General features: G+C 47.6%; 1 protein-coding gene across 3 annotated transcripts; it reads right to left on the bottom strand.

Moving 5' to 3' along the window:
• Window positions 1-170: 170 nt before the first annotated feature.
• Window positions 171-14,823, bottom strand: LOC124180499 (protocadherin-like wing polarity protein stan). Of its 3 annotated transcripts, none has more exons than XR_006870272.1 (11): window positions 14,430-14,823; window positions 4,233-11,101; window positions 3,767-4,133; window positions 3,377-3,592; window positions 2,718-3,290; window positions 2,220-2,646; window positions 1,838-2,075; window positions 1,404-1,724; window positions 753-1,317; window positions 438-519; window positions 171-324 (listed from the first exon to the last, which is right to left on the bottom strand). XR_006870272.1 is itself a non-coding variant. In XM_046566096.1 (11 exons), the coding sequence occupies exons 2-11, from the start codon at window positions 10,984-10,986 to the stop codon at window positions 313-315; spliced, it is 9,480 nt and encodes a 3,159-aa protein (XP_046422052.1). In that variant the 5' UTR covers window positions 10,987-11,101; window positions 14,430-14,823; the 3' UTR covers window positions 171-312. The 3 variants fall into 3 exon arrangements, 2 of the variants coding, with proteins under 2 accessions (XP_046422052.1, XP_046422051.1); XM_046566096.1 differs by having other exon boundaries at window positions 438-444; XM_046566095.1 differs by lacking the exon at window positions 438-519.
• Window positions 14,824-16,614: the final 1,791 nt, after the last annotated feature.

The following is a 16,614-nucleotide window of genomic DNA, read 5'->3' as shown; positions in this document are numbered from 1 at the left end:
AGAGATCATTTTACCGGATATTCAGTCCCGGCGATTGTCGTTATAATGACAGCAATAATTGCAACAATATAAAACGCAACAATTATTAAGACAATTGCCGACAAAACCCAGTTACGTAGAATCGACAATTCAAAGCTAAATTATTTTTAAGTTATGACAGATTATGATTAACAGGCTAAATTTCTTAAATACAGTCATGGCAGCTGTATAAAATATACACAAAAGTCCATCTGCTTTATTAAATAAATGGCTAAAATTATTCTTTTGTACGGTAGTTGTGTTCTCAGGGAATGTCAGACTGACGTCTCCTCGTTAGTATCCTTCCTGAAATAGCATTTCAATTAATTTTTCCAATCTGATCTCAATTTAAAAACAATAGTTGGTATTCTACTAGATACAGACACATTGAGATTGAGATATTTTAACAGTCCGCTCACCTCCTCACTGGTTTCCAAAGCACCCGCAGCAAGCAGGGAGAGAAAGTAGGTATATCATTATTTTAGAATGTTCCAACGCCACCTTTTCAAAGATCAAGTTAGCACCGATATCAGTTATCACTAAATCATTAATGATTACTAAATACTCAGTGCTTATAGTAGTAGAAATTAGTCAATTCATAGGAAAACTGGTTAGGAATAATATTTTACAAAAACAGAGTTTAAATAGGGAGTACAGGGATTTTTTAAGTATTAATTTATAATTCTTATATTTTTATAATTCTTAGATATTAAAATGAATTAACTAATACTCACTCGGTCTCTGTAATAGTTTGTTCATATTGTTGTTGTTGTCTTAGCGCGGCTAATTCGTTGCTATGCTGTAAGTCGTGTGTCAATGAGCTAGACAAAATTCTTCCACTCATCGGTAAAATATATTCGGGTGTTTCCAGAACACTAGGAGTAATCTTTCCTCTTTTCAGACTGCCGTACCGCTCTGAGCTACTTAAATTGTCGTGCTGCGAGCCGTGCAAGCTTTGTCCTCTCTTCAAGCTACCATACCTCTCCGATCCACTCAAGTTGTCGTGATTTGAATTCTGCGAATGATGACTGAGGCTTGATGCGAGAATCCTCGACGACATGGGCAACATGTAAGGCGTTGGTGAGATGGTATGGTCTTCTTCCGCCGTGTACGGAAAAAGATATTTTTCACCAATATGGTGAAGTTTTTCTTCCCCCTCAGAGTAATTTTCATCTGGATGGTTCTTCTGCGGTGAATTCATATCTGGATACGGCAACGGATTGGGACTCGAAGTTTTGTTCGAGGCCATTTCATTGTCCGATATCGTGCCTCCTGACCATTGACTCCCACGTGCATCGACTGTAGTGAAATGAGTATCGATGAAAATGAATTGAAACATTAAAACAGTGATGAATCAATGTTGTCAATGAACACATTCAGCCTACCATTAGACGGCAAATAAGCTTCCGGCAGTTGCGAGCTCCATCTGGGTGCATAGATTGGTTTGATGTTTGGGAAAAGTTCAGAATTTGAACAGAGAATATTCAAATGATCTGAGGTCGGGTTGTTATGGATGTTGGGTAAATAACTATGCGCTATCGACTGCTGAGTTGAAACACCCATATCCTTGTGAGATCTAGACGTGACATCTTCATCGTCACTACTATGCGAACTAGCCAAGTCCAGACTAGGACCTCCCCCATCAGCTTGCGAACCATCCGAATCGGATTCAGAGTCTCTGCGATGTCTACGAGTCTCGGGTGGATCTGTCAAACAAAGTTTAAATAATAGTTCAAAAAAATTTGATACTAATCACGGATTGAAAAGACAGAAATGATCAAACAATTGGCCAGAATAATGTATAAACTGCAGGGCAGACCTTGTCTGGCATGCAGAGCAGATTGATGACTTCTGGACGAAAGATAAGGATCTCTATCGCTGTTATAGTTGCTTGTCGATGTCGATGTGTGTCTAAGATGTGTATCACTTCGATATGGACTTGAACCAGTCTTATTTGTACTTCGCGACGTGGTACTGCTTGTTGATACGCCGACGTGAACTCTCCGACACGTTGATTCTGCTCCGCTATAGGCCGACGAGTATGCCAGTGCTGATCGCTACACAGTATTCACAAGGGTCATATTGAAAAATTTTGCACGTGAATCGAATCCTATTGTTGTGAAATGATTATCTTGTTTCAACGAGCAATATTAGTCAGAAATTACTTGAGACACGGAAAAAAGAGATAATTATCGACTTACCGAATGTCCATTCACATTTTGGCTGCTACTTCCGTTTCCAATGCTTCCTTCTAGGAGGGGCGATTTTTTTCCAAAGCAATGCAATAAACTGAGATATAAGTTCCGCCTAACTCTTCCATTGATGAAACAGTATCCGATCAGACTAAAAGCGGCATGAGTCAAGATAGCGATACTCAGTAAGTAAGACAAAGTTGGCGATTGCTCCGAAGCACTGAGTACTGCCAGAGACCAAACGGTCCCAAGTAATGGTAGCGATGCGATTGACAGCCACAGCAGCGTCCTGAGATTTCCAAAACCCATGATATGTTCTTTCAATGTGAACGCAGCACGAACTGACATTACAAGAATGCAAAGGTTTATTATAACAGCGGCACAGACCGGTCCTATTAAAGCCCAAATAACAGGCTCGTAGATGGATAGCCAGCAACTGAAAAAAAGCGTTAATATTGAAATGCATGCTCAGGTGGTTAGCTGGAAGAAAAGAAAAGCGTAGCTTACAAATAAAAGTTTCCGTATTGATCAGCTCGTACGCCGACAGTGAGTCCGACAATAACAGCCGGTAGTCCATACCCCATTGTGTAATAAAATCTCATTTGCCCATGGTTTACGTCGCGCATTTCGGTTAACATTCTATAGAGATGTACCGAGTCGACCAAAGTCCAAGCAAAGGTGCTGAGCCAGGCGTAATGTAGACTGATAGCAGTCAACTTGCAGGGGAATTCGTTTGTAACCAATGGATTTCTAGCTTTCAACGCAATCAGGTATAGCAGTTCAGCTATGAATACACATAGGACGAGATTTTTGTGTATACTGTTCGAATTGGTACCACCTCCTCGTATCAGAGCGAGAATTAGCAACGTGGACAGCAAAAGGGGTAGCGCAAGAACAAAGGCGCTGTAACTTGTCACGTCCTCCAACAGAGACGGTTCAGGTACATATTCAAGATCTAGAACATCGGTCAAGAGTGCAAACGTTGCCAGGTGTAAGCACGAACAGTTTATTATGGAACCAGGCGTCAGCATGGTGTCGTCAATTTCGGTTGTGCAACCCATTCGACTCCATTCTCCAATTCTGTACAGCAATGCAGATTCAAATTTTACCAATGATGTCCGCCGTACAAGGGTAAGGAGTGATTGAATGTTTATAAAGAGACTTACCCTCTCGCTGTACTCCAGTGAACACATTGGGGATTGGTTCTCGTTTTAAAACCATCATCTTCGCTGAGCCAAAGCCGGATTTGAACGGGAGACTGCAGTGGAATTCCAGTTAACGACTCATGCCCATTTGCGCTCGGAACCAGGATTGATACTGTTACGACTGGGGATCCGACTGCTATTTCTACGCCCCATCTCATTGCTACCGAATCATCGAATCTGGAAGTCAAGTAAGTGTGAGTTACAGCGGGAGTATACAGCTCATAACTGCATTTAGCCAAAACGATTAAAAATCTAAACAGATATAATTTAAGATTCGCGATGTGACGTCAAGGTATAGCAATTCTAGAAGAATGAATAATAATACGTGGCGGAAAAATCGCTTTGTCTCACCTTTGAGGCAATAGTGCGCCCATTTCTCGATATTGGACATAGCTTATGACAGCTTTTCCTGTGCTCAGGCTGTTCTTGACATTCAATTCACCATGATTAGGTGGTTTAATCCCAAGCAAATTTAATGGCACTTGAATTTTAGAATACGGATCGAATTTTTTGGGATCTTGCATGTAATTGTTGTATTTTGGGAAACTGACTGAAGGCCCTAAGTGTGTCAAAGAGCTCAAAAAGCTGGTGGTATCAGGTAAAACTACTTTTTGATCGGCTCCGCCTGGTCGCGCCGTTGATTGGGTGGGGTCCTCTTTGTAATCTGCTGCTTCATAGCCAAACAGGCTTTCCGAAGTTACGATATCCAAACCCAGTACTGTAGTGAAAACGAAAAGAAAAGTTTTCTTCTTAACAAATAGGTCAAGCGCTGCGTGTATCTACCATTTCATCAGAGTATACGATGATACGGACTTACCGACGTTAGGATCGACCACTTCAAACGGACTCGTGAAAGTGTCGTGCTGAGAGGCCGTCAGAGTCTTTAAATATTTGCTAATAGCCTCCAAGACCTTGTCAGGACTGTCTCCAGTTAGCGACTCAATTCTGCCCCAATTTTCCAAATGTTTAGCTTCAAGAATAGCCCCGGAAATCGCGACAAGATGTGATATATAGTCCTTGTCCTGGCTGTGCGTCAGGTTCAATCCGGAAAGATTTTCTTCGTAATTAAGCAACGTGACAAGCAGCGATTCGGCGACTAAAATATCCGCGCCGAACATGGCTTTGGTGATATTAGTCGCCCTGTGCAAATCGGCTGCCATTTTAATAGCAACGTAAGTATTGAGCGAGAGTCCGTCAGTCTCAATAGCCGCCAACTGATGTCTGAGCTCCACAAAGGCTTCCGAGGTGCAATTGAACAAGTCCGGTGGCTGCCAGCCGCCAAGAGTGTCGTCGCAGGACCTCGACGACCTTCCTTCCGCGGTTCCGGGACAATCTTCTACCGCAGTAATGCCGAATTTAGTTCTAGGCCACCACAGACCCTCGGAATAGGACCTGGGGCATCCGTCGTAGATGACTTCGCACCCGCGACGCGTCACCTCCGCGTAAGGATTCGGACAAGCGGTGCAGGTCCTGCCGATCACTCCTGTGCGACACCTACACTGTCCCGTTTCCGTGTCACACCTGGGACCGAAGCTCCCAACGGCGTAGCACTCGCACGGTGTGCACTCCGTCTCACCGGGTGGTTGATAATGGTTCTCCTTGCAGTAGCATTCGCCCGTCGTCTTATTGCAGGCCGGATTGTAGCCCCTTGTCTCGTCGCAGTGACACGGACCGCACACCGGACTACCCCACCAGGTGGCTGGACACGGTTGATCCGTCCTGACTTCGCAATACTCACCAGAGTACTCCTCCGACTGGCAATTGCATTTGTACCCCTTCGGTTCCTCGACGTTTTCGAGGCAGAAGCCCCCCTCGCTGCAGGGGTTCAGTTCGCAGACAGGAGTGCAGTTGGGACCGGCGTGGCCGAGAATACAGACGCACTCGTTGGACTCCCACTGAGCTACGCAGGTCGATGTTTCGGGACAGTCGATGCTGCACTCACCCTCCGCAACGCACCCAGATCCGACGTTCTCCTGAACCGTGGGTCGTTGAAGCATGCTTTGATTGGATCCTATCCTGATGTCCTGAATGCACCCGTTGAAAAACGGTAGCTCGGTATTGGTTGTCTGGTCCGGACCTCCGACGAGTATTCGCCCGATGTAGAGGCCCTGCAGCTTCGCTGGTAGTAACGAGTTGATCGGTCTGTTTCTGTAGTCCATGTCGATCGAGACTTGGCCACTTTGCCAAGCGATCTCAACGCGGTGCCACTCGCCGTCTGCGATATTGGTAGATGCTTGAATGATGCTTATGCCGTCCAACGATGCATCGATTCTACCGTCCTTTATGCTCAGCATCACCGAACTATTCTGACCAATTTGTATGCTAATTACGAACGCCTGACTTTCTCGTGTTCGCAGACTCAGCGCGGTCAACCAAGGTAGCTGTATGGGTCTGAGCAGCGGATTGAAGCTGAGGAGACCGTCGGACTGGAACCTCCAGGGCTTGCCGATTTCCTCGGTGCATTGAGGGCCCGAGAAGCCCTCTTCGCACTCGCAAATGTAGCCGGACCATACCTCTCTGCACTTGCCATTGTGTTTGCAGGGCATCGAAGCGCAGAACGCTCTCTTCTCGGGACAGCCAGCAGTGGTACCGTTGTCGGCGACGAACGAGTTGAGGTCGATGAATCGGTGATCGATGTACAGATCGCTTATGCATCCGACGAAGTCCTTGTTACGGATTTGAAAACTCGATGGTATCGCCGGCAGACCGCCGACCTGCAGGGGTCCCGTCAGGTCCAAGAACCGATGACAGGTCTCGGTAACCAGGGTGCATCGGTACTCGAGTATCTGCTCCCCTCTTCCTGCACACGACCATTTTTTACCAAGGTTCGAACCGTTCTTCAGAGCCAGAGCCACGTCGCATTCGTCCAGCGATATCGTCACGGTTTTATTCCAATAGGAAACTTCCACGGTGTGCCACTGGCCGTCCGACACACCGCCGACCACACTGGCCGACGCTCTGCTGATCTCGTCACCTAGTGAAAAGCTGAACTGCACTTGCGAGTCTATCACTTCGAGAGCGATGAAATCGTGCTTTTCGTTGTAGCGTCCGTTATAGAGAAGCAAGCCTTGCGACGCTTCCGTAGCGAACCGGAGTTTCAGGTGCATTCTGTGCCGTTGTTTCAGGGATGGAAACGTCAGGAAAGTAGCGGGTCCGAAACTCCGTGCTTTCAGCTCGCAGAGGGGTGTTGCGTTCTCCAATACGGATACTGGACAGCCTTCACAAATGAATCCACCGTTTGCTTTCGTCAGACATTGGGAACTTCCTTTGCACAGGGTGGGTAGACAGCTGTCTTCGTTCAAATTGATCTCGCAGTTACTCCCGATGAAACCGTCCGCGCAGCTGCAGGTGTAACCACCTTCGCGCCGTCGGCAAGTACCGCCGTTTTCACAGGGGTTCGAATAGCACAAGTTGACCTCGGTATCGCACAAGTAAGCTTCTCGACTACCGGTAAAACCCGTTGGACATTTACAGGAGAATGTCGTCACCGGATAAATCGGTCTGAATAGAACTGTGTCGCTGCTAGCGAATCCGGAAGCGTTGCCGAACTTCAACACCGTGACGCAGTCCTCAAAATTGAGGCAAGGCTCCCTCACGCAAAGGTTATCGTCGAATGGTAAGACCGTGACGGTTGCGAGTCTCGCCAGAATTCCCCGGTTTAAGTAAACTCTTTCCTGAAGGAATTGGGGACTGTAGAACTCGTCGGTGGATCCCGGTTCCGCTTTACGGGCTGAAAAACTAACGTTCAGTATCTTGCCGCGTACGTCCGTGTCCTCCTGGACGTTAAAGAGGTATATATTTTCACGGGGACATGGTATGATCGCAGCAAGACCATCGAGGAAGTATCCGAGCAAAGGACTAAGGAAAGCCTCGACGGTCATTTCATCCAGTCTGACGGTTATGGAATTGAACAGCATCGTGTCGGTTATCAGTCGCACGGAAAGCGTCATCGTTGCCTTGGCCTCGTTAACTCCATCCGTGACCGAGACTTCCATAGTTGCGACTCTGGGCACATTGGTGTTCAACTGAGGAGACAGCGATATCTCGCCAGAGCTTTTATTCAGCGTAATCAAATTGGCATTGTTCCCGGACAATATGCTGTGCGTTAGTTTGTCAGTAACATCAGCGTCGAAGGCGGGAATTTTGCCGATAGGACCGGATGGAAAGAAGTCCTTGAAATTGTTGAATAGTATTTGAAAATCCTTGAGGACCGGGGCGTTGTCGTTGATGTCGGTCACCATCACCTGCACCAGGGCGTCAGATCTCAGGGGTGGAGAGGCGGCGCGAACGACAAGCTCAAACTTCTTCTTGTGAGATTCATAGTCTAGTTCCTCGAGCGTGATCAGCTCGGTTCGATCGGCACCCGGTCGAATATTTAGAGTAAAGCTGTTTGCATCCTCACCACCGATAATCGAATACTGAACAACAGCGTTGGGTCCCTCGTCAGGATCGTGGGCGTATATTTCACCCACGGTAGAACCGATCGGCGAGTTTTCCTGAATGTAAAGCGTGATCTTGTCGCTCTCGAACACCGGCGGAGAGTCGTTGACGTCTTCGATTTTCACCACGATCGGTACGACGGAAGAGAGGCACGGCGATCCTGTGTCGACGGCTATGGCTTCCAGAGAGTAACGCGCGACGGATTCCCGGTCCAACGGTTTGGCAGTTCGGACGACACCGGAGGAGGGGTCAATGGCGAAGGAGCCGTCACCATCGTCCTGAAAAGCATAGCTAACCTTTCCGTTTCGACCGATGTCCGCGTCGGTAGCAGCTATCCGGAGAACGCTGGTACCGACCAAAACGTCCTCCGGAACCGAGCCCTGGTACTGTGGGGCGTCAAAAACCGGCGCGTTGTCGTTGACGTCCATGACCGATATGTCGACGCCAGTCGTGTCTGAGAGCGGCGGAACGCCGCCGTCTCTTGCGATGACGGTCAAAAGGTATCCGGAGAGCGTTTCTCGATCCAGGGCTTGGGTCGTGGTGATTGCACCGGTCTGAGGATTGATCGTGAACTTGGACGCCTCTGGTTCCCCGGCTTCGCTGCCCAGGCTGTAAGTTATCTGAGCGTTTTGTCCGACGTCGGAGTCGGTTGCGCTGACAACTAGAACCGTCGTGCCAATGGAGGCGTCCTCGAAGACGGAAGCGCCGTATGGGGCGTTCTCGAAAACCGGTGCGAAATTGTTAGCATCGGATATGTTGACGTATACGAGAGCCGTGTCGGTCCGACCGCCCGAATCGGAGGCAGTTACCGTCAAAACGAACCTTTTTTCCTGCTTGTAGTCAAGCGGTTGAGCTATGGTGATAAGGCCCCGACCGTTATGCGAAGTTATAGAAAAGCGACCCCTCGTATTGCCGGCCGTGATCTCGTAGTGGATCCTCGAATCTTCGTCAGGATCGGTAGCGGTTACCGATGCTACCGGTGTTCCCGGCGAGTCGTCCTCAGCGATGACGGACTCGTAGTTCTTTGGTTCAAAAACAGGGTCGTTGTCGTTTATGTCAATTATCGTGAGGACGACGGAGGCGCTCGCGGATCTAGCCGGCTCGCCGGAATCGGTTGCTATAACGATGAACTGATACTTGGAGCACTGTTCCCGGTCCAGCTGCATCGTAGTATATATCCACCCGGTCTCCGGGTTCACAGCTATCGGAAAGTTCTCCGTCGACGTGCCGGAGAAGTCGCGGGGCCCGATGGAGTACTTTATCTGAGCGTTGAGTCCCTCGTCCGCGTCGTAGGCTTGGACCTTGACCACGGAATAACCGATCGGCACCGACTCGGACACGGACTCCTGAAACAGGCTCGTGTAGAATCTGGGCGCGTTGTCGTTGACGTCCTTGACAGAGACGATGAACTGCGTCGTGTTTCCCCTGGTCGGAGTCCCGCCGTCCTGGGCGCGGATAACAACGCGGTAATTTTTCATAGTCTCGTAGTCCAGTGGCTTGATCAGGATCACGTCGCCGCTCAACGAGTCGATCGAAAACGTGTTCTGCGTGTTCCCGCCCATGATGGAGTACCTCACCGCAGCGTTGACTCCCGCGTCCGAGTCCGTGGCGCGAATATGCGCTACCACAGGACTCGTAGTGTAGTCAAGATCCTCGGGGATAAGCGCCGTGTAAGTTCGCTCGGAGAATTGCGGGTAATTGTCGTTGTCGTCTTGAACGTGAACCACGAGGCTCGCGGAGGCGGTTTTACGGTCTGTCAGTGGCATGGCGAGGTCTGTGGCCTGTATGATGACGGTGTAGACCTCGGTTCGTTCGCGGTCCAGTCCGCTCCTGGTGGTAACGACGCCGGATCTTGGGTCGATCCTGAAGGTCGACGAGTCTTCGGAAAGGCTGGTGGTGCCACCCCCGCTAGTGGATACGATCGAGTACTCGACCTCGGCGTTCCTCCCGTCGTCCTGGTCCGTCGCTTTGACAACGACGACGGTGGTGCCGACGGGGACTCCCTCCCTGACGGAGGCCTCGTACTCGTTCAGCTCGAAAACCGGGGCGTGATCGTTGGTGTCGAGGACATTGACCTGCAAAGTCGTGGTCCCGGTTCTAGGTGGAAAGGAATCATCGACGGCAAATATCTTGAGGTAGTGCACGTTGCCGCTCTCCCTGTCCAACCTTGCCCTCGTCGTCACTCGGCCCGTCGCTGCGTCGAGCAAGAAGAGCGCCTGCGTCCTCGAGTCTATGAGCGAATTCATCGAGTACCGAACCGCCCCGCCCTCGGGGTCGCGGGCTCTGACTACGGCGACGTTCAGCCCCGGGTCCTTCTCCTCGTCGACGTTGGCTAGGTACAGGGGCTGCTCGAAATAGGGTGACTGGTTCCGCAACTCCCTTCGCACCCTGCGGCCGAGGTCCGAGTCGTCGAGCTGCTGGTGGTGGAACACCACCTTCAGCCTGTGCTCCGCGTCGGCCAGATGAGGCGAACCGCACTTGAGCCTCATGGAGACCGATATCTTCCAGAGAGGATCGACCAGGCATTGCTCAGCGGCCGATACCAGGTCGCCGGCCGCACCCTCGACCAGAAACCTTGGGTCCCCGACGCCACCCCACTTGGTCTCGCACTCCTTGATGGCGGTCAAGGGCAGGAAGTCGCTGAGGGCTGCAACGAGCTGCGAGGCCCTGAGACAGACCTCGGTGAATCTGTCGTTGCTCGGCATCGCGTAGGAAGCAAGAGTCTCCGGCATCCAACCTTTGGTCGCAGCTAAGTCTTGATTCTCCCCGCCGCATCCCGTGATTAATACTCTTAAGGGTAAACTATAATAATCTATGGTCGGTCGGCCCAGTCTTGAACTCGTTGAGTCTATGTAAAAGGTGAAGAGTCGCGGGTATTGGAGGCCCTCACAGCTCAGAGTCTTCGCCAGCGTTACTCGACCCGTGTGCGGATGCACCTTCAGCAGCTTCCTCGCGAACCATGCTGTCCTGTCCACCGATGCTTCGTACTTACGCTTACCTCCGAGCTGAGGCACTCCGGCCTCGAATACTACGGTTCCAGGTTCTAAACTCGACGACAATACCGCCAAGTAGCCTTCCGCGAGTGGCCATAGACCAAGAAGGCACAGAAGTATCCATATTGCTCTTGCCATGTCACGTCGCGGTCCCGATACTCTGCATCATATATTTGAACATCTTATTCCTCTAGTCTCCATTTTCACTCTGAGCAATAATCCGCATTGTAATTATCGCGTGCCGATTCAATATCTGAAACAAAAAGGATGATCCAACGTCATTCGAGTTATGCTCAAGTCTCAGGATCCCTCGTTAACGTTATAGTGTAATGACTAAGGTACAACAGAGTGGTTAGCATTCTACTGTAGTCTTGTTTGTTTCGCCTTTGTTTCAACTCCGATGAACTTATCTCTGTTCCAATTCATTAGTTCTACATTACACAGACGGTGTAAAAGGGACATGGAGAGACAGGTTCATTTAGAGATTGGTTCGACTTTCGCATTCAGTCTTCCGAAAGAGTTGGTAGGTGAAAACCGTTGAGTCGTTACAAATGGAATAAAGTTGGTTAAGTATTGTGGGCAACGAGGTATAACATATGGATACCGCACGCGTGATGCGAGTAATAAAATTATCGTGCTTGTGTGTCGAACGTACACCTCTACCGGCGAATCTCGCGTGTTTAGGGAAATTTACGACTGCAAGACGACGGAATAACGCGCGCAGCGGGGAAAGAAACAACTTTGAAAGTTTTCGGTTTACATGCGAGGTTCGGGTGTTGCATGGGTGTTGGGCAGCACCTGCACACGTATAAAAACTACGAGGATGAGACGAGACGCGTGGGTATTATTTCGACGGGTCGAGTGACTCCGGTCCGAAACACGAAACGAACGAAGGGAGAGGAGGAGGACTTTGGAACTATTAATTACGAAGGAGGCGGCTGACTTGTATGGAATCCGGTCCGTCCAATTATCTTAGGGCCGCTTGGCTGTAACTTTTTCGGGATTTAGGGTTTCGGTGTGTTTTCTCGCCCCGCCGAATCGACGAGTTTATTAAAACCTTAGCCTCCTCTTCCATATCCTGCACCAATGGACGACGCGCTCGCGTGCACCGAGTGCACGATTCGCTGAACATTTCAGATTTTCTTTTTCTCTGTCTCAACGTATAATCATAGGGGAAAAACTCGTTTATGCATTATACAAACACCCTGCAACGCGTCGCCGTGCAGGCTAGACGAATAGCAGGTGGAAACTCGGACTCTACCTGCATCTCAAATACGTGAGTATATTTACGTAGGCGCATATTACTATACGAACTTGGAAGCCTGTTACGCACATAAAGGTTTTTCTTTTTTTTTTAATTAATCCTTCTTTGATTTCGTAATTTTACATTTGTGTAGTACAAATTCTAATGCGAACATTGATTAGCTATGGATTCCGAAAAGAGTGCGATTTTACCGCTGAAACAATGAAGTCGAAAAAACTTAATCGATATTCTAGCATCCTGCTACTGAATTCTTCTCGTGACTGACGTGAAAGCCAGACGGTATTTTAGCGATTTTTAAAGAGCAGAGTGTCGGGAAACAAAGATATGAAATATGTTTAGTAGCAAATGGTATTCGGGTGTCGGCGCGGTTATACTTTCATTTAATTATATCTATATCCTCCAACGTTAAACTCAACGAGTTGTTCTGCCGGTGGTGGTATAAACAGCGAGCAGCAAGCGAGCGGGAGCTGTGAATAAACATGGATAAAAATCGTTTCTAGATTAAGTTTCGAGGGAACAACTTTATAGGAGAACGCTAATCGTCGGTTGGAGGAATAACGTTCAGAGGAACAGGTTTCAGGCGTATAAATTCCCCCGTGAAACGGCGTGGCCGCAGTTTTAAACCCTTCATCGGTATTAGCATATCAGTTTATTTTTTATTTATTTTATTTTTTTATCGCATACTCATGCTGAGCTTGAACGTACGTTTAAATACAGACATGAAAAAGGCAAGATTCTCGAAAGATATCTTAATCGCGTTTTGCTCTCGCTACCATTGCTACATTTCTGTAATTTCTCTCAAATATTCAACTTCTTGCTACCATAGTTTCGTTATATTACTCGCTTTCAACACACATCGCCGGGAATATTTAAATCGCGCACGCATATACGTGATACGCATTCAAACAATGAAATGTGAATACCCGCCGTTTGCTGTACCTTGTATGTCATGTGTATCCTATGTATATGTACATCTACGCTCGTTTCACCCAAGCGCACGCGGGTTAGATATCGGACATGGCTCTGGCTACACGCTACAAAAGAGTACCACCACTTCAGCGAGGGTGAGTGACTCATGTATTGCTCCGACGTCGGGACGCCGAGCGTCGAAATATCGATCTTCCTCCCTCGAGCGAGCCAATGAACGAGGGATGCGTCAACGGCACTCGCCTCGCATCGCAAATCCCAACTTTTATCGCACAAAAAAAAAAGAAATACAAAGAGAGCGCGAGGAAGGGTGAGCGTTATTGTATTTTTTTTCATTTGCCTCGTATCGACAACTCGCAACGCGTGCCCAGAATTTGACGAACCGGATTTTTTCTCTTCGAATTTCGCGCTCGTTCCCCGTCGTTGCTCAACTATTTTATTCCAAATTTCTACGAATACGAAGGCTACGCTCATCTGCCTCTGCGTGAAACGAATACCGGTTCCTGACGGTACAGTTGCCTGCACCCTAGGCGTTCTACTACAGCGATACGCGATACCTACTCGTCAAATAAACTATATCAAGGTGGAAGGAAACACCTCATTGAGCTATGCCTACGGTAGTGGCAAGCAAGGATCGGGATCACGGCACGGCTCGTCGCAACGGAATCACAACAGAGCGTAAGACATCATCTCTACGCGTACTATTTTCCACGCATCGATCACTCACTTTGCCGCTCCGGTAAACGAATCGATGCAAATTTCGACTTCTCTGGGCTAGGCTAACGGTTATTTACTTTTTCAATGCTATGCATTTACTCATTGAATACATAGAATACCCACGGCACGGTGCATTCCCGGCAAGCGCAATCAGTGTTTGAAATTCACATTGTCCTGCAGCGTGTGAAATCTTGTACCGTTGATTATGCCTTTCTTTCCTACTTCGAAATCGCCATAGAGGAATTCAATATTTGACCATATACCTGTGCAGAAGTTTTGAACCTTTAAGAACGAAAATAAAATCTTTATAATCCATCGGTTAAAATGAGTCGCGTGATTCGAATGGAATGTATATAACGCATGCGGCGTCGATCGAATTAAAAACAAAAGACGCCCGTTTTTATACCGTGCTAGTAAATAGCGAACGTTAAGAAGGCAAGTAGGTGCATAGGGGCTTTGTGCATCCGGTTGCAGCAGGCGCGTTCGTATATTCTAGTTTCGCAGGATCATTATCCTCGAGGGGAACGAGCCCTGTATGCAATTAACGCGGCAGGTATTTTTTGTCGTGGGAAAACGGAGGCGGCGGGGTTCGAGTCCCGGACGGTGAGCGCGTACGCACGAATGGCACACACGCCACTGCACGCATAAGATGCCATTCAAAAAGGTCACTCACCGCCCCCTCAAGGCCGTCCAAGTCCTGGCTTGTGTCGGGTCAGCTCACATTATTCCTGAGGACGAGAATTCGCGCCGTTGATAATTTTCCACAACCGGGAAAAATCCGCGATTCGAGATTTCCGAACGAAAAGTGCACGCTGAGAGACCCTCTCTTCTCTCATACACGGAGCTCACTCCCCGCTCATCTAACGTCAGGTCGTGTTAAACCACTACACGCACTTCACGCACTACACAACCACTTGCCGCGACTCGGGCTCAACTCCCGGTCATTTCTTCTCTTCGTACACACGGTGCACACGCACTTCAAGACGGGGATATTCTACCTCCGTGCAGCACACCCGTCGAACGGTCATAAGATACCCTGGAGTACGGCCAGCCGATCCTGACGGAACGGCGTCGACGCACCTGGCGGCTCTGCGAACAACCAATGCGTGGATACCTTTATTTTCGTTTGCAGATTCCTGTGTTATCGACGCACGGGGTCCAACGCCCAGCGCCTGATTGCAGGCAACTTGTCGTTCGTCCCTGTATGCGCTGCCCCTTGTACGTGATTACAGATTGCTTAACAATACCGTCAGATCGTTCTCATCAACGGCATCGTTAATCATTATTCTCGAAATGATGAATTTTAATGCTATGAAATGACAGTCAACAGGTACTGTATGTATGGTTTGGATGGCCAAGATTATTAGGAATTGAGAGTTACATGTTGCACGATCGTAACGGTTTTGTTGTCAATTTGTGTGTGGTGTTGCGTATTTTTTAGATACGTTTTTCTCGTTAAGTAGCCGAAAAAAAATGCTGAAAGCGTGAAAATTGACAATCAGCGGTAGCAGAACGTGAATCAACACATTTACAATTAGTGCGAGCAGCCGTTGACTAATCTATATAGTTGCTTTTGATGATCGGCAATTTGAACGATTAGAATTGTTATGAAACATGTAATTATGTAGAGGCGTTGACACACAAAAGATAACTTTAATCAATGGGATATCAATGTATGCATAATATTCATTTCCAGGGCCGGCGACTTAAGGAATCTCAGGATTTCGGAGTTCTTTCAGGTGATTTACGGGGTGAGGGGGATTCGACAAATATGGAGATTTTGTTTTCATCACAAAATTTAAAATGAATAGATCTGTCTGAAATTCTTCACACAAGGATAGTACGTGTATTGAGAATAAGTTGCAACCTTTTCGCAGCGAAATCAATTTTCCGCGGAAGGTTCTTTGAACTTTCATGTTTTCTCGGTACACACACTACCAAAAGCTGAAAAACTGCAGAAATATTGTTCAGTTGAATTCTTTCATTTATCTACAGAATAAAAGTTTGACTTACGTTAAAGTTTCACCGGCCTTTCGTTTTTTCTGTAAGAGCTAAATTAGCGTATTATCAGTCGGCATGGGGTTCTTCTACACTTCGTGTAAATCTAGCAGCAAAATTTTGAATTTTCAACAGGCTTTTCAGGGTATGAAATTTCCACTCCGTGAGTAATCAGGTTGTGGAGGTCTCTACACTTTCTAGACAAACGTCGCCAGCACTGTTCATTTCAATGTAAAATGCAAACACACACGAACATCGATCAGTTTGTATTATTTACACTGAAATGCGATAAGGCAAGTGCATGCATGTGTAATATAGTTATCATGCCTTGCTATATTCATACCCAGCACGCATCAGAGACGGGTCAGTGTAATTAGCCGTAATGTCGTATAATTAGCTGTAATTATACAAGAAGACTGACAATTAGATTATTCAACCGGACATTTGAGAAATTTTCCACACAAAGCGCTGCTCACACGACGGAAAATATTGAAATATAATCGTTGTGGTGTAATCAAACTTATTTTAATCGCTCAAAACAATGAAGACGATGAATGTATTTGCCGTTATTACTTTTTGCGCTACTGCGCGGTAGGAAATCGGTAGGGAAGATAAAGTGCGTATTTCTTGTCTGAAACGTAAAAACTAAAATCATTATATATCATATCATTTCATCATACATCATACATCATACAGCATACATAGTATTAAAGTTCAAAATGAAAGTTTGGATGTTCAGAAAGTGACGTCACCCAAAATTTTTTTTCTCTTGATATCATCGATCTATATAGACGAAAATCAGCTAATTGAATTCCTCAGTCCGGAAACAAACGCGCAGTAGAGCGGACGTATGAGAACCG

The sequence above is a fragment of the Neodiprion fabricii genome, chromosome 4 (assembly GCF_021155785.1).
Source record: "Neodiprion fabricii isolate iyNeoFabr1 chromosome 4, iyNeoFabr1.1, whole genome shotgun sequence".
Taxonomy (NCBI): Eukaryota; Metazoa; Arthropoda; class Insecta; order Hymenoptera; family Diprionidae; genus Neodiprion; species Neodiprion fabricii.
This window is presented reverse-complemented; position numbering and strand designations above follow the sequence as displayed.